General features: G+C 36.2%; 1 protein-coding gene across 1 annotated transcript in view; it reads right to left on the bottom strand.

The window, feature by feature from the left end:
- Positions 1-276: 276 nt before the first annotated feature.
- The window catches only part of OTOGL (otogelin like), a 93,211-nt gene continuing 70,197 nt past the window's right edge, over positions 277-23,290 (bottom strand). The window contains exons 41-60 of the mRNA XM_061369305.1: positions 22,417-22,559; positions 21,019-21,042; positions 20,796-20,888; positions 19,948-20,137; positions 17,457-17,671; positions 15,479-15,620; positions 14,959-15,144; positions 14,260-14,472; positions 13,258-13,362; positions 12,867-12,974; positions 12,403-12,504; positions 11,155-11,259; positions 11,029-11,069; positions 10,026-10,089; positions 9,473-9,651; positions 9,144-9,248; positions 8,245-8,364; positions 6,233-6,278; positions 2,516-2,595; positions 277-1,449 (exon numbers count right to left, since the gene is read on the bottom strand). Coding sequence (XP_061225289.1) covers positions 1,249-1,449; positions 2,516-2,595; positions 6,233-6,278; positions 8,245-8,364; positions 9,144-9,248; positions 9,473-9,651; positions 10,026-10,089; positions 11,029-11,069; positions 11,155-11,259; positions 12,403-12,504; positions 12,867-12,974; positions 13,258-13,362; positions 14,260-14,472; positions 14,959-15,144; positions 15,479-15,620; positions 17,457-17,671; positions 19,948-20,137; positions 20,796-20,888; positions 21,019-21,042; positions 22,417-22,559 — 2,462 coding nt within the window. The 3' untranslated portion in view covers positions 277-1,248. The remainder of the gene's footprint in view (positions 1,450-2,515; positions 2,596-6,232; positions 6,279-8,244; positions 8,365-9,143; positions 9,249-9,472; positions 9,652-10,025; positions 10,090-11,028; positions 11,070-11,154; positions 11,260-12,402; positions 12,505-12,866; positions 12,975-13,257; positions 13,363-14,259; positions 14,473-14,958; positions 15,145-15,478; positions 15,621-17,456; positions 17,672-19,947; positions 20,138-20,795; positions 20,889-21,018; positions 21,043-22,416; positions 22,560-23,290) is intronic.

The raw sequence follows: 23,290 nt of genomic DNA on the forward strand, positions 1-23,290 counted from the left end.
TCAATCATGGACATTCACCATCTGATTGAACATGAATAGCTCACGAAAGCCCTTCAAAACATAACTTTTACCTGGATATTTTTTTGCCTGGACTCAAAAATGGTGAATCCTAAATTGAGTCCAAATCTCAGTATTAAAAACATAAAAAAAAAAACCAAAAAAACTTCTTATGTATTTTATAAAAATATACTCAACAGAAATGTTCGAACTGGAAAGGCCAAGTTGGATGGGGCTTTGAGAAAAATGACTGCTACTGCTGAACCCAGGACACTGGTCTAGTGGAAGGTCTCCCTGACCATGACACAGGGGTTGGAACTAGATGATCTTCCAACCCACACCATTCTATGATTCTATAAAAGAAAGGAAGAAACCCATTATGAATAGTTAATATGTGCAGTATCCTGTTTTTTAAATAAATATATATACATAGAATCTTATACTACAGCTAGTATAGAGCCAATTTCTTATTTGTGAAAGCTGATAAATGGATATAAAATAGAATTCTTCATCTCAGAAGCAGCTTTCAGATATTTTTCATAAAGGCACAAAAGCTTGAACTCTTCAGCCTTTGGCTAGTCATGCTTCATATGTATAATATATATAAAAATTAAATTAATGTCTCAAGTTTAAAGACATTATTATGATTCTACTATATGCTCTGGAGATTTACTACAGGTACTTACAGACCATAGTCATGTTGTTTCTCAATGACTTAGAGTGTAAGAATAGTCCCCTCAATGACAACAGTTTAATGGACAAAAGATAGACTTTTCTGCAAGGTAAAAATGTTTTGGTTCAACCACTATTTTATTCAGTCATTATCAAACTCCCATTTAAACATGAGAGCAATGATGGTTCTCAACAATAAGTTTCTGAGTAAAAGGAAAAGAACCACTGAGAAATTCTGAACTTTGATAGATAGCCACAGTCCAGCTGGAAACAGGCATTAACCAGCTTTCAACAGCTTGTCAGAAAGCCCACTGAGTAGAAATATATGATGGCTAAATTATACCTTTTTCAAAAGGATTTATATTTTTCTTTCTATATATGCCAGTACTTCAAAAGAAAATGTGAAGAACAAAGAACATCATCTTTACTAAATCTGTGAAAAATTACATTATAAAGCATAATTGAGCACATCTGTTTTTTTATCCCTGCAGTTGTACTATAGTCATCCAACATCAAAAAAAGTTTGGTGAAAGGAAACTCCTTTTACTTCTACAGATGAAATCATATCCACAGTAATGTTCAGTTCCATTGGCATGAGCATTCTATAGGCTCTTGAATGACGTACATAATTTCAGTGCCGTTTCCTGAGCAGCGCAGTGGCACAGTCAGATTACGTGTTCCATTTTCTCGACAACATTTACAGAATCTTAAATGGGTATCAATATTGACATTGAAAATTGTTGCAGATGGGCATTTTCCATCACAAGAAGCCACATTTATCTAGGAGTATAATAAGAACTGAAATTAGACATCTCAAATTTTGTCACAACGATACTGCATTTCAAACTTTGTGATAAAAACTTTTTTAACTTAAAAATTATTTTATCTTCTAAAATTCATTCATTCTAAGTGTAGCCACATTTTTAATATATTTTTCTTTTAAATTAAACTTTGTTATTGTTATTTAACCATGTATTCTGTCTTAAGCTTGACCCAAATTTTGTGCTGTGGATACCAAAACCGAATCCCTACTTTACAATTTAATAACTTCAAAACAGCACAGCTAAATTCATGTTCACTCCTGAACAGTTGAATTCTCATCCAAATCTTCTTTCTAAAACTAAATAAATACACCACACACTCCTACTATTACATTTTGGGAATGTCACTGTTGACCTTCTGTCAAGATGGAAATTAACCTGCTCAGCTTTCAATTTCTAATGATATTTTCCCTTTTATGACTGTATAGGTTCTTCAACAGTCTTACCAGGGGCCTTTTGGAAGTATAGAGATACTGTGCCGATTGCTTCTCCTGTAAGGGCTACATGAGAAGCACATTTGCTGCCTGGAGATGCTTTGTAGATGTGGCTACACCCAAGCTGAGAAAAAAGCTCTCTTAAGCAGATGCATAAATAAATGCCATCATGAATTTACGATACGGAGACACATGCTATGTGGAGGAGAAGACACCCAGAGAGTAAAGGTCTTCAAAGAGGAATGCAGCAGGAATTCAAAGAGAAATCACATCCTAAGTGAAAGCATTTCTACTCCTCATTTAGAGTGGGATGTTATTTCACGGTGAAGAGTTCAATGCCCATGTGAGTTATAATTATGCCGTGTACTTTTCATTTGAAGCCAGATGATTTTCCAGGTAGGAGGGCTCAGGCCTTCAGCCAATAGGAACAGCTAATTCTACTCCATTTACAAGTAGGATAACATTCCTAGGGTCAAAGGTCTGCTTTTGAGAAGACAGAAGCATTTTTTTGTTGCTTGCTGAGAGCTATAACCCACTTAATACTTGTTTTGGTATGCCATAGGCCCAGCATCATGGGTCTTCTATGCTTACCGGGCTTTGACTTATACAGTCACTTTTTCTTATGGTTGTCCTGATTGTTATTTTCTGGCAAATCCTTTCTTCTTTTTTGCCTGATAAAATACATAAAATGCATACTGAATCAATACACTTTTTGTACTGCATTTGCTACTAAAAAAGTGAAGCTATATTCAATAAATATACTTTGTTTTCATTAGTGTGCACCCTGAAACTAGGACTTCCATAATTAAATTAATTTAGGCAAAATGAATACTTCTTGTGCAGAATTATCAATTTTTTAGCTGCACATATGAAGCATCAATTGGCCCATTAAGCTAAACAGATTTTATAAATATTAAAATAGTAGTATGATTTTAAATTACACATATGGCAGGAAAAATAAAAACAATTGGAAAAAAGATGTCACAAATAATTTTTACTAGTATTTAAATGAATTCTTTTTAAATATGAATATTGAATGTAAACAATATTTAAATTCTGCATTTAAGAAAATTCTCAGACCTTAACATTTGAGAAGGCAAAGTTGTAAATATGATTACAACCATGATGCTATTTTGAATGTTTAAAATTTAAATAGAATCCTATCATGCCATATATTTTTGAGAGAGATGAAGAAGGAGGCTTTGAAGGAGAGAGATCCATATATTTGCTAAATATGGTGCAGTTTTTTACCACCAGAACTGAAGCATGTAGTATTGAGTCAGCATATGGATCTAGGATTAGGGAAATTTTAAAGTACATTCTAGGAGATACTGATAGGAGGATTTTCCTTTTATTTGAAAAATAAATCTGTACATTGCAAAGCCATTTTTAACACAATAAAAGTTGTAATATAAGACTGACACAATTAAACATACAGTATTTCGTGCTACACTCCATACCAGACTGTTACTTCTGTCTGTGTAACAGCAGTTACTTAGATCTCCTATTTCACTTCCCATCAAAATTACCTATTAGTTTTGCTATGCAACTATTTGGACATCCAACATCTCAAATAATAAGCACCAGCCAGCAGAGTTTCTCTACCTGCAGCACATGCCTTCATGGCTGGGTGTACACAGAAAAGAGCAATATTTCTGTTCTTCAGAAGACTGTGAGCTCCTTTACAAGATAAATGAGCTCTGAGTGACCAGGGATATCCTGCACCCACAGCTCCAGTGAGTATTTAAAAATTAGGCTGGCTGCAGAGCACAGCTAGATTTTTAATGTGCGCATTGCAGGATCAAATAAGATTCTGTTGCAGAGCTAGTACACCACTGTACTATTGAAGCTGTTAGCCCACAATATCTTGGGTTTTCCTTCTCAGTAGCGCATAAGAAAAAGAAGTCCCATGATATTTCCATTAGACAGTGCTTGCCAGCATTAGTATGTGCAGACAATGCAGTCTTTGTTCTTCTACAAGTCATATAGGGATACATCACTTTTCGGTGTGTAAGGTGCTGATGTCTAATGAAAACTCTGCTGTTATGCTTTTTTCTCTCCCAGTTTCAACTGTCAAAAAAATCTGCATTCTGTAGCAGGTGTGCTTTTTTTACTCCTTATTTGATTAAGGAGTTTCTGTGACTTATCTATCTTTAAAAGCGACAAATTATGATCATAATGCAACAGTTCCGTAATATTCCATAATACCTAGTGTAAATTATTTATTAATGTATGACTGTAATTGTATGCTTTTCCCCCTCCCACCCTCCCCCTCCCTGTTTTCATAACTTTGTAAGAACATGATATTTGTGACAAAAGAAATACAACATGAATCCATATCTGCACAGATAAGTTGGGCAGTCTTGCTCTACTTTAAGGCAAAAACTGCTCAGTCATTAAATTAGTGACCTGGGATCAAATTTAGAATCTCTTGGCAACAGTATTCAGGATAATAATAATTTTTAAAGTATCATTTCTAATTACAACCTCCCTGTACCGTATGAAAACCAGAAATGAGCAAGAACTATCAGCAGCATGTACCATAAATGGATGAACCTGATTCTGACAGGTGCTGAGCAGTGAAGCCTGACCAGGCTTTAGAACACCACTGATTTGGAACACCAACATGGAATCAGCATCTCTCAGTATCAGGCACAGTACCATTAACTGCGTGGTGACATTTAATGTGATGCCAGCTATATCAAGCAGTGCTTACACTATTATTAAAAAAAAAGAAAATAATGTTATTAAAAATAATACCTGGTTCACAATTAATACTATGAGTAGGCACTACTGGACTAATGGCAAAGGGTAATAGACCCAATCCAGAACCTGGCAGAATCATTAGGAATATTAAGTTTCTTGTGAAACAAAAACATTTTTATTTAAATGACATTTCATTAATTCTTACACTGCCAACTGCAATTTTTGTTAGCAAAAAACAATGAGCTTTCCTGTTAGTCTACCAAATTTGGAAACTTTGCAGCTGCTTCAAGTCTTATTAAAAATGGCTTAAACTTTATTTCCCCCCTGGTTAACACAAAACTGGAATGATGCTTCCTTGTAAATCAAACTTCTGCAATGAGTCTCTCTATGGCAAGGTAAGAATTAAATATAGGCACTCACTTTGCATGCATTGAATCAAGCACTTTCAGAAAGATTATTTTGTTCCCATTAAAACCCCAAGCTCTATTTATAAGTACTCTTTTTAACTGCTTCACCAAAGGGCACATGCTCTTAGTTAAAAATAAAAGAAAATAAAATTAAGATAACATATAATTGTATTAATTGTATCTGGGGTTTTAGCAGCCACCTCAGCAAGTATTTCTGAAGTATAACGATGCCTTTCCTGAGGCCCACAGAATACGGCCAAAATTATAGAACTTCCTGATCAACAGAAAATCAGTAGCCATTAATTCTTTACACTTTAAATCCAACCTAATTTGGGAGGGGATATTTAAATATTTTTAAATGTAGCTTATCTCGTTAAAGAAACGATAATTAGTAAGATTTTAGTACAATTCTGGTGTGTTACTTTGCTGTGCCGATTCTCATTTAAACAAAAACATATTCTGTTGTATTAAAATAGCTTTTGTTTTCTAGGGTTTGGATACAACAGAACAATAATTGCAGTTCACTTTCAAAGCTTTGCATATCTTGGAAACTTGAGTATTGTGTATTTGGTAAATATTAATATTTCCTCTTATATCACAAATTATTTACAACTCATTTCACTTCTGAATTATATTTAATAACTGTGCAGTATATGATTATAATTCTGTGACTTCCTATGCAATATTATTAAGTAAAGGTTTGTCTAAAAAAATACCAAAGACTAATTTCCTTTTATATTTTAACTCTGATGTTGAACAGAAGACAGGACAAAAATGAGGGGGAGGGTTTCCTGTGGCATTCCACAGATTTTTGCTCTGCACAATTAGCTTTACACAACAGTGTTTTATTTTTATGTACACATAATTAAATACCTTGCTAATAAAAACTTTTCTTGTCAAAACTGCAGAGCAAATTAAAATCTTTTCATTATTTTAATTGAGATAACTTCTGATCTTCAGCAGGTTATATTTGGAGAGATTTGGTTATACTCCAGAACAATAAAGATCACCATGTCAGCAGCCAAGTGAAGCAAAACCTTTTAGTAGGAGTAGTTAGGTAACTATAACAATTTTATGTGATTTATGGGGGGACTGCATGCTTTTTCCTTCTTTATGTCCCAGCAAGTGAGGTTAAAAACCAAGCCCTCCAAAACCAAAGCCAAACTAAGCACATACTGCGGCCTTTCTCACTTACAGGTCTTGCAGCAGCCATCATTATACATCTGCACAATTCCTCCGTTCTAGGAAAATAAAAAGAGAATATAGCAAAAAACAGTGGCCAATACAAAGGTGAATTTTATCTCAATACATTCCATGTTTTAAAGATGTCCAACTAATAAAAAGTAGTATCACTGAAATCAAATTACAGAGAGATGTATGAGCTGGAGGCTTGGTTCACAAATTCTTTATAGCCTTTGACACTGAAAATGAACTCATGGTTGCACATCTGATCTGATCTCGTGTCTTTGACGAAGCCACTGAGTTTCTATAAGAATCTTTTTATATCATCCACTTCTATCTCTTTCCCACCGCCACAATTTATTAGAACAGTTCAAAAAACTCATGTGTGCAACTTTGCTGATGATGTGAAAGGATTTCCAGGGATATGCTAAGGAAAAAATTAATACCTAATAAGTAGCTTTTTACAATATTAAATATATATATGTATATATACACACTTCTGAAAGAGAACATTAACTGCAGAATTTTAGAACCATTGATGTGCTCAATTCTTTTTCTCAGTTATAGTCTTTGTTACTGTTTTTTTGCTGAAGATGCCTGTTAGCTAACAGTTAAAATGTATGAAAGTGAAGAAAATGTCCTTCTGAGATTAAAAGGGAGTGCAAGAGGGAGAAAGAAAGAGGCACTGTCAGGATCTGACAGAATGGGAACAAGCAAGAGACAGGCACCCACAATTTTAGTGCATAGCCCAGAACTGCATATCAGACAACTGAACATAAATAGCACTCTTACGGTAACAACAGGCTAAAGACATTGTTAAGCTTCAGTCTCTTCATGCTAGAATGCGTTTTTTATTTCATTACAGGAAAAATATTGAGTAAGTTGTTCAAGGACTTCTTAAATGAGCACTTAAACTCAGCCTCTTAAATTCATATTCCTAAATTGGCCTAAGCTGCTTGACAGAACAGTTTTCTCCTCATCTACTGGTTCAAGTCTATACTCAGCATCTCTGAAAAACAGGTCAGAATGATTCAGAAAATTAATTTTAGGGCTCCAGTCTTTAAAAACTTAATGATTATTACTAAGGAAAGATCCTAATAGACGGTGACAAAAGGGTTCCAAGGAAGAAACTGGAGCATAAAGTCAAAGTAGAACAGACATTAATTTTAGATAGAAAGCCTTCTTCAGGATTGCAAGAAATAAGGACTCTTAAACAAATGGAGTGGATAAGTAGGACTGTGCTAAATTTATAATCTGTAGTCAAGGCAGCAGTGCTACTACCATCTCTCATGTATTTCTACATGTATATTTCTACATGTATATTTCTTTTATTATTATTTGTAGCTTACATTAAATATACGGTGTACTGCAAGTGCAAGAATTATAAGAAATGTGAAGCTAGAGAAATATTAAATTAGAAATTAAATTGTAAAAGATATATAATATATATGAAGCCTTCGCATTCTTCAAACCAGTTTTTATGGTTGTGCCCAATTTACATTTTCAGATATATGATGTAGGTAGATGCCCATTCATGTATGCTAGATAATTATTTTTTTTAATGCTATATAACGTTTAGTTAAATAATAAAGTTTATTTATACTCTGTCATCTTCCTAATCTTTGCATAACTGCAGGAATTTTTAATATTGCCCACTTTTATATGCAGCATTTCTGAATTGCTTGATCCAATTTATTTAGTGTATAGGTACTACGAACTGGGCAAAGTGTTATTCTAAACTAAAGTAAGCCATAGTGATTAGCACTGTGCTAGTGATAATCAAGTATAATTCCAATTCCACAATATTTTAAAAGCAGTCATTGTTAGGACCCAAACAAACTTTTGTACTCCTCACAGGCATTTTGTCAGTCAAAACAAGACTGTAAATTGTTCTCTTACATGTTTTTACTTACCACTTTTTTAATTTAAAGAAAGTGTATGAAGTATGCATGCGTTGTCAAGGTCCAGTCAATAATAACTGACTCCAGGTCAGTTATTGTCACTTACCTCAACCAAAGTACAAACCTTTGTACACTCAGTGTCATTAAAAGGGGGGCAGACAACACTTGATCCCAGTATGACAACCCCTGCAGCAGTCTTTGCACACTTGTAGTTAGTGCAGTTGGAGGTCCAGGTGCTGCCTTCCTGAATGTATACATCAAGACCATTGTCAGGAAATACAAAACATTTTGGCTTTATCTCCAACCCCAAACATCTGTGAATGTGGGCCCCTCATGCTGTAGTACCTACTGGAGTGAAGAGCTCCTTGCAGACCACCTACAGGCGGCAAAGACCATCCTCTAACTACCAATGACTGCTCACCCCTGCAGGCACAGTTCTACTCTCCAGAACACGGCTCAGCATTCGTGTACTAGTGCAGCCCAAAAGGACTCTGTACCAGAAAAAAAAGCCTGATAGTTTCTTTTGCTCTAAAAGCAATGGGAAGCATGAACCAAGTAATGACCACATCTAGATTTCCTTGTATGAATGCTGGAACAAACCATGAGGATCCTAATCCCCAGTGATTCAGTTTGCACACTTCCTTTCTGTAGAAACCAGAATGAGGAGAACAGTGGCCCTGGGAAGAGGGGGACATAGGAATCCTGATGCAGACTTAGAAGCTCCCAATGCATCTAGATCACCTTACATGACTTAGAGTTACAATTTCAACCCTACCCTGCACATAAAACATATCCAGCCTGAAGTAAATGATGATATTTATATATCTTTGCAGAAAATCTTACACCAAATAAACAAGGTATTCACCTAGTGTGAAATGGCAGGTCTTTAAATAAACACACTGTTTTCCCATCATATACCATAAATACTCCCTGAGTGTGTAACCAGCAGTAAGGAGGTATGAAACAAGACTTTTATTGTTGTATCATTATAGTGACTTCCTATCTCTGTCCAGAGGCACGTACCTCATACATGATTAGTGTTCCATTCTCAGTATGAAAAGAGCAGGACATGTCTTGACAGGTACCACAACAAGTATGGTGACTGGAGGAAGGAATGTATATTTGATGCTGTAAAGGAAAACAACAAAAAAGGGGGAAAAAGTGTTTTGTAAACATATATGCTGCTAGAAATTACCTTTCCAAAGAATCCTGGAGACTCAAGATACTCATCACTGTTAAGTTCTCAAATACTTAGCAAACAGGACTAGCAATAAGTCTTCACTTGTGACTCATCCTTATGGTGTAGCTGAGCTCACAAATTGCATCATTCACATTATTTTAGGAGTACTCACAGCTTCACATTGCTGGGAACAGTTCACCATTGTAAAATGCATTGCATTGTATCCTGTGTTCTGATCTTTTTCTTGTAAGCACTGTACAGTGTAACAAAGGTCTCCACCCAAGAACTGAATCACTGACTGTCCAGGATTCAGTACTGTGACCTCTTGGAAGATGCACACATCATCCTTCTCTAACACCAAAAGAAATAAATGTTACCAGAAGGGGAAAAAAAATATCATCAAGCAAATCAACAGAATCATTGTGGACACAAACAGAGGGCAAAGTCCTATGGTCTGCAAAAGTATTCTAGCTTTTAGACTTGATTGGTTTGTGGTTTGTTTATCAGATGGGGGTGGGGTGGGGAGGGAAGGGGAGAGGGAGAGGTGTAATTCAGCTTAAGAAAATGCTGCAAAATGCAACTGTCTACAGTTGATAGTGTTTTTACTATGGAATTAAAAAAAAAAAAAGGTGCTGGTCTTATTTTTAAAGAGTTCTAATATTTAACATTGGGCTACATACACTATTTGAATCATAGAATAGTTAGGGTTGGAAAGGGTTAGTTACCACAAATGTAGTGAGTGCATCCACAAGCACTGGAAACATTACTATCTATTTTTTTAACTTCTCCCTGAGGATAAAAAGATAAGAGTTTGCCAAGTAGTGGACAATTAAATGTAGTGCTAAACAGACATTTTTTTTCTTTAAAAATGTAAAATATTACTTTAATTACTTCCACCCCTGCTTTCATAAAAGAGAAAAATGTCAACATACTTAAGAAACAGTAGCACATTCAGAGTTATTAGATGTATTTATCGCTTTAAACAGGAGCAAAGAGAATGCATTTGAATAGCAGAGTCACTGAAGAGCAATTTTTCGTAGATACAAAGTTATGTCAGTAATAAACATAGCAGCAACAGACTACCTTCTATGAATTTTCTTCCAAAAGCTAGGTAATAGCTATCCAAATTTGCAACTTCTGTTTAGACTTTACATTCTTTAGACTTCACATAAGGGAAAAGAGAAGGTCAAGCGACAGGCATTTGATAGGGAAAATATCTCCATCACTGCCATAATAATGGGAATTTGAACATTCACTCATAATTGCTTTCCAGATTACAGTTGCTATTATGAGAAGGTGTGTGGGGAGCAAAATATTTATGGCTTCTCATAACAGCTACATTCAGTGATGTTAAATCATTTTAATCAAAAGCATAAAGGATTAGCAAAATAACATATTTCTTCAGATTATATATATGATCATAAAGCTTAGTCCTCATTAATTATTAAAAATAATTGGGTTTATTTGCATGGGAAACCTTCCCAGCATACTTTGAGTCAACATTGAACAGAATAATACTACAGTTGCTTGTCTTCTTTTGACACCTTATAACACACAAGGTGAAATTTCCCCAAGGAATATTTCATAATACCGTGCAGACACTTTGAGTTACATGCCTGTCCCTGTGCAGCCTCAACACCCTTTAAAACTAATTGAAACAAGGGATAGAAAGGGAGGAGTAAGAGGGTTGAACACCATTAATAAAATTATCTAAAGGACAGTGCTTACCAATTTACAGGTCAGCATAGTAGAGTTTTCACAGCTACATTCTGAAAGCAAGAAAACCATGGTAGTCAGTTACCTAGTTGTTAGCTTTTGTTACCAGCAGTGACTAAGGAATAAAGCAATAATTACCACAGTGCCATTCTGGACAACACTGCCCAGGTATTTTTTCCTTCACAAGTGTCATTTCATCTGTGCAATTCATAGGAGGCTCAGAACAAAGATTTTCATCACAAACTAGAGGGGTCAGAGAGAGAAGAAACATATGAGACACATTTCTCAAATTTCCTTTGAATTTTCTGGCTTATATTTCTCTCAATGAACCGTTCTAATGACATCTTCACTATTTTTTATTGTGTTTCTTAAGCATCTGAATTATATTTGGAACTAAAAATAAACAAAGATTTTTTAAAAATGCTTTTAGTTGCCTTAAAACATGTTGAAATTTTTCAAAAACTTCACATAGGGATCATTTAATACTCCTCTTACTTCAGAGTCACTCAAGCTGATAACTAGTACCAGCTACAAATGTGCTGTAAAGCACACTTCTGTAAGATAACAGGAGCAACTGCCCTCCTAGGATGACTCCAGTAAGCAAATATCTGCTTGCATTATCGGAGGTGGCTAACTGGGACTCTGAAAGATGACCACATACTAAGATTTAACTTTCTACCTGCCAGAATTTGGCAAAAACAGTGCCAAAGGCCCTTTGCAGAAACTTTAACCAGGGTGCAAGTGGAAGGAATAGGGAAGGACCAAAACATGGAACCAGCTGAACTAAAAATTACTAAGTTCCAGACTTGCTGGAAGACTACGTAATTAATTGAAATTACTCAAAGACTCCAACAAGACAAGAATTAATCTAAATCAAGCAGTTACACATGTAGACATTAAGAACATACAGCACAATTTCTGTGGTTTTATGAGGCTACCAAAGACCACACTGAACTGCAAATATTTTTCTTCTGTTTCTTTTTTTAATAGTACTCAACCCAGCAGTATTTGAAACCCTTGGCTGCCTAAACACTAGCAAATGGGACAACAGAGGAACAACAATATGGAATCTGTTTTATAGCGGGTGTTTTAGTATGTGAACAACTGTATATTTATACTCCAAGGATGGGATTCAGTTCCACATCAATGTATCATTACTTAGATCATCCTGAAAGTACCTATATTCTCTCTGGTGGATTAAGTAACCTCTCCAGACCCCATTGACTGGGTTGGTTAGACCAGCACTAAGTATACCAAGAAATCTGAACTCACCCCTATGCAAACACCCTAATTTAGATCTCTTAATCTCTCTTGCAGCCCACCCACAGAGTCTGTCATGTTTACCAAATTTGGTAACGTATTGAACTGATAAAGAATTATACTCACCACAGTAGTAATGAGGACAACAGTAATGTATGGTATTAAGGTCTACAGTGAGAATTTCCCCCTCATTACACAAGGGAACAGGCTCAATACAGGATTCACAAACTAAATTAAAAAAAAAAAACAGGCAAAGTTTTCAATACTAAAATGTTAGCACATGGGACTTCACATAATAAGCTATATCACAAGTCACATCATGTTTGTTACTTGGATAACAGAGCTTTTATGGATTGGCATTCAAATATAAAACCATAACAAAGTTCAAGTAGTATGTTCAAAATTATGTTTGAAATAAAAGATCCCAAAACTGAAGAATAACTTATGCTCTAGCCAGCCTGACCTGTGTGAAATCCCACTGACCTCTACACGAATTCCTGACTTAAATGATTAGGTTTAGAACTATAGACTGGTTTTGTAAATACTTCACTATTCCTTAGTTAATCATAAAAATATTAGAGGATTCTTACCACAGAGGTAAGAGAAACAACAGGGATCTTCCTGTTTTGCTTCCACAATAAATTGATCTTCTCTGCAGTCCAGGTGGGAAGCATTGAAACAAGCTGAAGGATCACATTCTGCAGGATGTGAAATAAACACTATTCTAAAAACAGCCACAGAAATAATACTAAAAAGATAGATAGAAGATATTCTTCATCTACCCCAAATTACCTGTAAGTCAAAAGTGACACAAAACACAAACACAAGAAAATATTGGCATGTGGAAAAAAGAAAAGTCATTGCCTGGTGCCATTTACTGTGTCCCACTCTGTTAACAATTAGCTTGTAAGGCAGGTTTTCTTAGAAGATATAATACAAGTGTGGAAAATGTCACAGAAACTGTGTTTGTATTTCCCTTACCACATCGGTACTGTGGACAGCAGGACAGGGGGTGGTAACCCGCCACTAATTTTTCACTGGGTTTGCATGTTGGAATAATCGTGTCACACAGTGACATGTTACATTCTGTGGGATAAAAAAACCAATCAATTTTGACACATTTGAGCAGATATGAGTGCAAGTTCTATATCTCAAGATGTATATACCATTCAAGAAAGAGATTCACAAACTAGAAGCAGCCCAAGTCAGCTTGAAGTGTACTCCATACCATACTGTAGACCTCCAAGCTCAACCCAGGACTGGTGGAACTCCAATCACGTGGCACTGTGCAAGCACAGTTATATCCCTCTTAAAGCAGGTATTTGCCTACACTGCTTCCTACACATTAAGCCAGCTAAAACGTCCCAGTGAAAATACGCCCTTAACAAATTGACAGTTCAGTGTTGGTTACAGGTGTGCAATGAGCAAAAGCATATCACTTTGACCATTTGTGCTGATTTTCCTTGAAGATGTTATGAAGAAATTAGCATCTTTTAATTAACAGTTTAGGAGCAATGAGCTTATTCCTTAACCATGGCTACACAAAATATTAGTATTCAGTGATCAGCTCACAGAATATTGCTCCTGTGAAACAGCAGTAGGTCAGAGGATACTGCTGTTGATACCAAAGCATTAATAGGAAAAGTGAACAGGCTCTGATGACTGCCCCAATTACCAAGCTACTTCTATCATCAAGTATTTATAAATTTATTTTGAAATTCAACCGAAGAGCTTCAAAATTAATTTTGAACAGAAGATTTGTTTCACAAGCAGACTTCCAAGAGTGAAAAATATATATTATTTCAGTGAGTCAGTTCTTACAAACTAGAGCAGCCTGCTTTGCTGGCCCAAGCAACTGCAAGTACATAAAAAACACTTCTGAAAAATGCTACTTTGGACCCCTGTCTAAAGATCACCCTCTGCCACTGAATGGCAAGCACTTAATCTTATACTTCTGTTACTGAAAATAAGTGTGGTACATACCACAAACTTTCTTTGGACAGCAAGCTCTTTCTTCAATGACATGGACGATAACTTCCCCTTCTCTTTCACAGACTGGTAGTGGATCCTCATTGCATTCAGGTTCTACAGCAACAATGCTTCCATTTTCTAAACAGTTGTACATACAACAGCCTCTCATGGACCCATTCCATATCTCCCCAGCAGAGCGGGGTTGTCCTTTGTTATCTGTACATGCTGAAAGAAAAAACATTATATCCCTTTATTATGTAGAGTGTGCAGGGTTCCTGCAAGCAACTATGAATTCCATAGAAGCATTGCATAAAATAAGAGTGCTGTGGAGCATTATGATCAAGGAATCCAAGAAAAGATGATGACCTCAAAAAGTCCAAATGAACAAAGGCTTCACTACGGGTGAAAATAAATACTGAGTGTGAGGGAAAGAACCTGCCCATGCTGTTCCTTCCTGAGTAATCTAGGAAAGAAAACCTGGGTGCTATGGAAGAATGACCATTATTTTTCCCTGACAGAAGTACATCAGCACTGGCTCTTGAATCCAAGTGCACTGAAAGCTCAAACTGGAGAGATAGATGAAGGCTCTGTTGAAGGGAGCTATACAACATCACACTTACTGAGGACTGACAGGGAAGTTAAACATCACTTCTCGTGAACTGCAGTTAGTATTAGCATATCTACAAAACTGCCCTCTCATGCAGCACTTACTACATTTTTCTTCTGGTATACAGAGGTCAGAGTCTGTTCTATGCAGAATAGTGCCATTTCTACAAACACAGTCCTCCCTTAAGTAGGAGCAGGGAGAATCTTCATAGAACCACTTATTTAAGCATGTCTTGGCTTCACAGGGTTGCACACAAGGCTGGTATTCCTTGCCCTCGGGACAACTCAGTGCTGCAAGTAATAAAAAAAAAGTCAGTGAGTGCTGCTGTTATTCTTTTAGCATTTAATTGGACTATCAGGTAGTAAGAAGAAGCAAGTGTATCATAGAAAGCATGCATTTATATTTCTAACAGTATTTTAAGAAACTAATTCAATCAAAATTAAATCTGATTCATGATACTTTGACTCAAACAATACATCTTAATAACTTCTACCCTGATTTACTAATTCTGTGATAGAATGAGATGGTACTCCAAATAACAATAAAAAAATATTTTTAACTCATCACTAAACACTGAAGCAGTATAAAGCCACTCTGGGGTATAGAACATAGCTATCTGCTTACAGCAGTAATCAGGTGTCCTCCATTTAATGCAGATGTCGTGCTTGTTGCATAAAGCCACATATGCAGAAAGTGCATCACATTCATAATTCCAAAAATTGGTACTGTTGATCCACATCTTCTCACAAAACTCCTGTGGTGACACCTGGGAACATATTGTAATTGAGAAATAACAAGTGGAAGAGCTTTCTGCAATTAAATCATTAATTACAAGAAATAATACAGCTGCAAGGGAAAAAATCATAAGCATTGTCTGAAGCAAAAAAATTGCATTTTTTCCAGAACACTCATTCTGCAAAACTTCAACCAACAGGATTTTTTTATGCTTATTAGTAGGCAAAGAAGACAGTCCTAATGACATTGTCACACCACTTTTGCAGTTATCACCCTGTCAGCTAGAAGTCAACAATATCAGCTAAGCATTGCTTCTATACCTTCCATAAATTCCTGCTGTGAATGAATTATTACTGAGTGTCCTGTTTCTGTGTCTGCAGGAAGACCCAATAGCCTGTGCCAACTGGGTCTGAATGCAGGTGGTGCAACCAATCTTTTTTCTGTTCTTATTTTTATAGGCTTGTAGCAAGGTGGAAAAGTCAGTTTTTTTCCTGTTTACTATGATGCTGCAACCCAGCAGTCCCTATGGTTTCAATAGTCTTCAAGCAGTTGCTCACTTTGCCATAAAGTTAATTGCCCTGATGATTGTTTCCTATCTTTGCCCAGTTGCTTCATGCTTGTGAAGAGTCTAATTTGCTCTATCCACTCTGGCTCTACCTCCATCATGTATGTGAAGGAAAACAAATTTCCTAACGGATGAAACAAGTCCTTTGCAGTTTTGATGCTATGTCATGTTTTGCTATGAACTAGTAAAAGGTGCAATTGTATTGTATTTGTGGCTATGAGAGTTCTCTTGGAAGCATTTATGAAGTAGGAATTCTGACTATTCAGATTCCCTTTAATTATTTTCAAACAAGATGTGTTAAAACAGTTATGAAAAGCATTCTGCTACCCACTGGTGCTATTCTCACTTCTTGATTCCAAACTGCTTATCACTGCTCCCTCCTATTAAGTTTCTGTGACTAATATCTAATAATCTTAAAACAAACAAACAAACAACAAAACTCTTTAACCCCTTCCTTTCAGAACTCCATCAATTGTTTCTACCTGTGGAAAGCGAGGAGAGGGCATGGAAGCTTGAAGGAAGGGGCTCAGCTGCCTGCAATACCTTTAACAGTATTTGTCTGTGATGAAAACTGGAGTATCACAGTGCAAACCAACCATGGAAAGGCAGAACAGCAAGAAGTGAATCAGGAATCTGGTCACATCTATCTCTGAGAAGGAGTGGGCCTCTTGAGTAGTTAATCCTTTCACTTTGCATTACTTGGGGAAAATAATTCAGACCTCAGAGCCTTGAGGGTCCCTAATTTAGGAAAGCAGTTGTGCTGCACTACCCACCTCTAGTGGTAGTCTGTGTGTTACAGCTAATATCCCTATAAGAAAGTACAGTGCCCAGAAACAAAAGATAATGATTTCTGTAAGAAATGTTACCAAATTGTCAACCTAATAGTGAGTATATCAAAATATGTTTAACTGGAAATGTCTTCAGTTCAAGCAGTCTCAGGCTGCATGAGTTGCTGATGTATGCAGCAGAAGCATAAGGCTTTCTGTTCTAGTGACCCGTGTCAAGCATTTATTAAAAATTGAATTATTATTTAGAATGTTCTTGTGTTGAGATGGTGATCTGATGTCTCTCCTTTGAGCTTTGCCTACTAAATAATTTAATAAAGACCATAATAGCACAGGGATCCATATAGATGTATGTATATAGTATTAAAGCCAAAATGATAGAGGTATTAAAGCCACCCATCCAGTTGTCAGCTCATGGAAATAAGCAATACATAAAAACTATACATATCTCTCTTGCTCTTTTCTTAACTATAATTTTTTAATTTGCATCTGGAATTTCTCTGATCTTTGTACTCACTTTCTTGTGACAAGGGATGAAAGTGCTTCCATTTAACAGTCCCATACAGTATGTACAGTTATCTTCAGTACAGTTTCTTACTGGCCTCCTGGTTGTTACATCAAGTGATTTCTCAATTTCCCAACTCCTAATGAACACTTCGATTTCCTCCATGTTTGTAATTATGGTCCTGTTTTCCATTTTCAGATCATCAGTAGGGTCTCCATTACAAACCCCTGGGGACAGAGCATCACATTCAAAGTACAAACAAACATGCCATATTACTTCTTTTGGGAAAGAAAACCACTGAAAAAAACACTCCACCCTGATATCCACTGGCTACCTGAATTCATTACTGTATGTATTCTGTTGATTAATCAATGAAAACATATACTTCCTATAAGCTGTCCTGGGTTCAGCAGTAGCAGTCATTTTTCTCCTTCTTAGTAGCTGGTGCAGTGCTGTGTTTTTGACTCTCAGCCTGAGAACAGTGTTGATAACAGCGATGTTTTTAGTTGGTGCTCAGTAACGTTTACTCTGACCAAGGACTTTTGGAGTCTCATGCTCTGCCAGGGAGGAGGGGAAGCTGGGAGGAAGCAGAGACAGGACACCTAACCCAAACTGACCAAAGAGGTATTCCATACCACAGCATGTCATGCCCACTGTATAAACTGGGGGCAGTTACCCAGAAGGGGGAGATCACTGCTCAGGTCGGTCTGGGTATCAGTTGGCAGGTGGTGAGAAGTTGTATTCTTGTCCTTTGTTATTTCCCTTATCATTATTATTATTGGTGGTAGCAGTAGTGATTTTGTGTTATACTCTAGTTACTGGACTGTTCTTACCTCAACCTGTGGGAGTTGCATTCTTCCGATTCTCCTCCCCATCTCTCTGGGAGTGGGGGGAGGAATGGGAGGAGTGTGCAAGTGGCTACTTGGTTCTGGGTTACTGGCTGGGCTTAAACCACGACAATGTAACAAGTCTTTAACGCCAAAATTTTAATATTAATAACAGTGTTTTACATCCCAGCAACTAATTAACCAAGGTTCCTTTATCCTTTTTTCACTTTCTTTCCACATTGCTAACCACACCGTAATTGCCTGCCTTCATGCTTCCAGCCCTGTATCCTGATACCCTCCGGCGTCCCTTGTAGGACTGGGTTAGCCTCACATGACAGGTTGTTATTCTTGGCAGCATGGAAAAACACAGAAGGTGGCATTTGCGTAATATTCTTAATACTTCTGCTTCTTGCTGCTGCCCTAATGCCATCCCACAAACTGTGCTGGTGTTAGAATTTGTAGGGTGATGCTAAAAAATACAGCTTTAAAAATAGTCATTGTGCCACATAGTCCCACAGTTTTTTCAGTTTGAGAGGGAGAGGGTAGGAGAATCCCAGACAGGAACAAAAGGCAAAGAATAGAAAAGAAGCTAAAAGAGGCTTCAGACTTCATGGCAAAATATCAGGTAGAGCAACATTTCACAGCAGAGGTTGGATTTGTCTGCAGAGTCTTCCTCTTTCTTTCCACGGCACAATGAGTAACTATTCTATAATCCTTCCTACATTTGACTGCATCTTATCCCAATCTTTTTCAGTGTGCACAGAGAAGATGGCATGATACTGGAAAAAGATGCACAGCCAGCATTCAACTTCTCTCAGTAGATCTAGAAGAACTTTCATTCAAGCAGAAGACAGAAATTGATTTTCAACTTCTTTTGTTTACAGCTATATTTAAACCATATCTATATTGGGGTTTTTTTGTTTGTTTTTTAAACTGAAAGCAGTTTAAAATACTATAAAAAGTTCATTTTCCTGTTTGATATGGGGTAGACTGTAAAATTACAATGCACCAGAAAGTGAACATGCATGGTAGAATTAGCGTAACTTAAATATTTGCTTACAATTTTCCACATAATTCCTACTAGCAGAGTTATAAGCAGGCAACCAGGGAAGCCTGAAACATGCTCAGTTTAGTATCGTTGTAAGTCTGAGACACGTCAGCACAGTTTTGGACGCTAGATCCAACCTTAACAGATCTCCATTTGGATTCACTACCCTCAGGGGACATGGACCCTTCCCAAGATATAGCTTTTATCAGTATTTGCATAGTGATAAGCTGCCACTGCTAACATCTGAGGGTTATCCTTTTCTCTCATAATCACTGAAATATACTGTTACTACCTGAACTTCTCCAGCAGCCAGTTCTCCATTGAAAATTTTACCCTTTTCTTTACCTGATTTCAACAATATTCTTAAATGCAGGCAGTGATGAGTACATTTTTTTAAAGTTAGATACAGTCTAATGATCATTCCTTGCTCTGCAAAACAGAGTGCTTTGAAACAGAGCTATTGATTTACTATTATTAATAGAATTTCACAAGCCCACCTCAAATAGGATTGTCAGGGTAGTTAATGGGGGTCACAAGGAGAGCTATAGGGACAGCAGGTCACAGACACAAAAGGCAGGTGTACATTTTAAATGGGAAATTATTAAATATAAAAAAATCATAGCCTCACCGCAAAGTCCTTCTGTCTTTATGGATGTGTTAGAGTGTAATCTATACTGTATATCGATGATGCCTGTAATGTGAGCCCACTTGATGCTAATACCAGCTGGGGTATTAACAACATACATTGCACCAGTATCCTGGATACTCAGTCCTTCTTTTGAAAACGGTAATGATTGAATTACAGAATCCACTACTACCTAAAATAAACCAAATATGTCTTAGAGATAAAAGCAGATGGCAAAGATGCATTTTATGTCTCTACATTTTATAACAAAAGGTACTTTTTATGGCCTCTGCCTCATGCAATAACAGACAGAGTGCTTAAGTCACAGAGCTTCCTGTCAGTGCCATTTCCTGTAACGGCAAATGAAGTAGGCATAAGCAAAAAAGATACAGAAATCTTTTCTAATTACAGAAGCAATAAATCTTACTTACCACATATCATATGATAAACAAAAAACCTCCACCTGCATTCATTTATTCAAAGTTATCTGTTCTCACCTGTTACTATCAGGAAAGGCAGCTTAAGTATTTATCACATTTTCGAACATTTCTGTTTGGCTCTGGGTTTTCTGGAAATACATTCTCAAGTATAAATGCTTTTGCAGCTTCTTTAAAATCTCAAAAGAGCTTTAAAGTTTCATTTTGGATAAATGGCATATAAGTGGAGCATGATGTCGGAAATGTATATTTTTTGCTTCTAGCATACTATGAATTACTGGGAACCTGAACAGCAAAAGTAATCCTAATCCTATAGTGCATTCATTATAAGTTTAATCTATTGCATTCTACAACAGAATGAGCTCTCAGCTATCTTTTAAGTGTGCACATGATATATACATGACATATACTCACTTTTCTTTCTAAGCGATTGATAAGTAATTGATATGTGCCTGTTGTTACATTTAATTTCTTAAAACAGAGCCCCGAAGTGTTTGCAGGGGGAACCTTAAAAGAAAAGCGACAAACAAGTTCAGTTACTATTTATTTTCTAATTGTGTACCAGTGCCATAGGGAATTTTTTCAAGATGTGCAATAATGATTTGTTTTATAATTAGTAAAAGAAAAAAGTACTCACTAGTTTTCTTATTGAATTTGCACTCTGAAAAACATTAGAAAGAGATTAGAAGTGCAATAATAATCAGCAGCATTCTTATTTGGGAAAAATTGGTTGACTGTTTTCTTTAAGTTATACAACCAGCTGTATAATTGAACTAATTTAATATATTCCTTATAAATAATAAAAATACACATTTCCCAACTAATGGAGCTTTCTGTGAATTATTTTTGTGAACTCTGTATGAACTATTTTTAGAAACTTGATTTGCTTGTTAAAGATTTAAATCAAAGGGATTTATGTGGAAAATAAGACAGAAAAGATAATGCCATGACCTGAACAAGCTGAATTAAAAATACAACAGATACGCCGATAAAATCTCCTGCCCTAACTCTGATAAAACTGCTACTTTACCAAGGCATCCTCCTGCACAAGATGTAGCTCATACATACCATACCTCAGCTGGCTTTTAGCTGAACAGCTTTAACATTGAATGCAGCTCATTATCAGTATCACAAGACTTAGCATATGCTGCAAGGCCCTTTCAAAAAGTGTTTCTTAGAGAACCACAGTTACAGACTTCTAAAGCTCATCTGATTCCATGAACTGTGTTCACACCTTTAGTCTGCAACCAAGAAACAGTGAAGGGAGAAATTTAAAAGAAAATCTCTAAAACAGTGTAAGACTCAGGACTTAAAATTCATGTGTACAGCTCCCCCAGTGAGAGTACATAAGAGAGCAAATAAGGATGGAAAGAATCTTGATGGAGTTCCTCATCAGGAACTTCTTTATCCACAAACCGAAGATGGAAATGTAAGCCAGTTGTTCAAGGGCTACATAAATTAGGACTATGGACAGTGCAAAGGAGGTGTATGTAAAGACCCTAAGGATGAGACTGACCTGACCTAAACTGACAGTCTAAAAATAAAGTGGCTGGATCGCCTCTGTAGGCAGTGCAGTGAGTTGGACAACTACAAAGAACAACGCCTCACACTAATCCCAAAACCATTAATACCTTCCTAAAATAACTACAACAGATTTCAGTGGCTATTCAAAGTATTTTAGTATTTTTACCATACTGTAAATTATAAATTCAAGGCCTCGGGAAGCTTTGTGGGTGGAGAACCTGAATGGAGACATGCAGATACAGAAGCTATGTCACCCTAATTAAGTTAAAAGGAACCTACATTTGAATTTCGTTTTAACATAATACAACGATTACTGTTTAATCTGCGATAAATTTCTTTGATCTAGAGAGCATGATTAACATGTTCCTTGAATATTAAATAACTTGCTATTTTTCAAAGGGTATGGCTTTTATCTGTAAGTTTTAATTGATAAAATTTAGCAGAATTTCAGTCTTATAACACAAAAAATCAAGAAACCATGACAATTATTGCAGAAATGCCAGAATCTTACCTGATTAGCAGGACATTTTTCAATATGAGCAACAATAGTTTCTTCTGGTAACTTGACTAAAATGTAGGAAGCCATATTACAGAGGGCTATGTTGTTTCCATCAAATGTGATAACACTCAGTTCAGACAGTACAGAACATTGACCTAAAAAAGAACTGTCATTTAATGAGATTACCACAAAATCATATACAGGGCATTTCTAAAAACATTCCAATTTAACAGTATTTGCTCTCTCTCCCTCTGAATGTTCATATATATATATATATATATACACTAATGACCTTGTTCTGCAGACAGTATACTGAACCAAAAGCAGAAGCAAGGGCCTTACATTACTCAGTGGAAATAGTTTAACCTATCGCTATGTGCCCAGAGTGAAAGTTTAAATTGGTGAAAATTTTCACTTAAGTCAGTGTTTTACAGCTAAGGTCATTGAATCCATACATTGTGAAATAAAATTCATGCATTAAAATGTATGCATTTTTGAGCTACTGATAACAAAATACTGATCTGTCCTATCTTGAGACAGATATTTAAAAGTGCAATATGGGTTTCAGTAATGCTGCAAGGTTATTAACATGACTTCTTTGTGGCTTTTTTGTTCCCTTGGCAGACAGCCATCTGCCAGTTTCTGTAGTTTCTGAGTAAAAACTGCAGTTAGAGCGAACTGAAATTTTGGGGTTCTGTCTTTCAGAAATGACAGTATTTAATTTGTTTCCTTCACAAAATGTTGAAATCTGAACATTTCTACTGATAGAAATTCTGAAAAGAGAGTCAGCTGGAATATGCTGATGTTCATGTTGCAGATTTCTTTTCAATCTTCTGATTCAAAAGAAAATATTTTGACTCTCTTGAATTCAAAGATACCAAAAGTT

This window comes from Neopsephotus bourkii, unplaced genomic scaffold, assembly GCF_033783945.1.
Source record: "Neopsephotus bourkii isolate Nb327-2 ecotype Australia unplaced genomic scaffold, CSIRO-AGI_Nbou_v1 NB_1493, whole genome shotgun sequence".
NCBI classification, from domain to species: Eukaryota; Metazoa; Chordata; class Aves; order Psittaciformes; family Psittacidae; genus Neopsephotus; species Neopsephotus bourkii.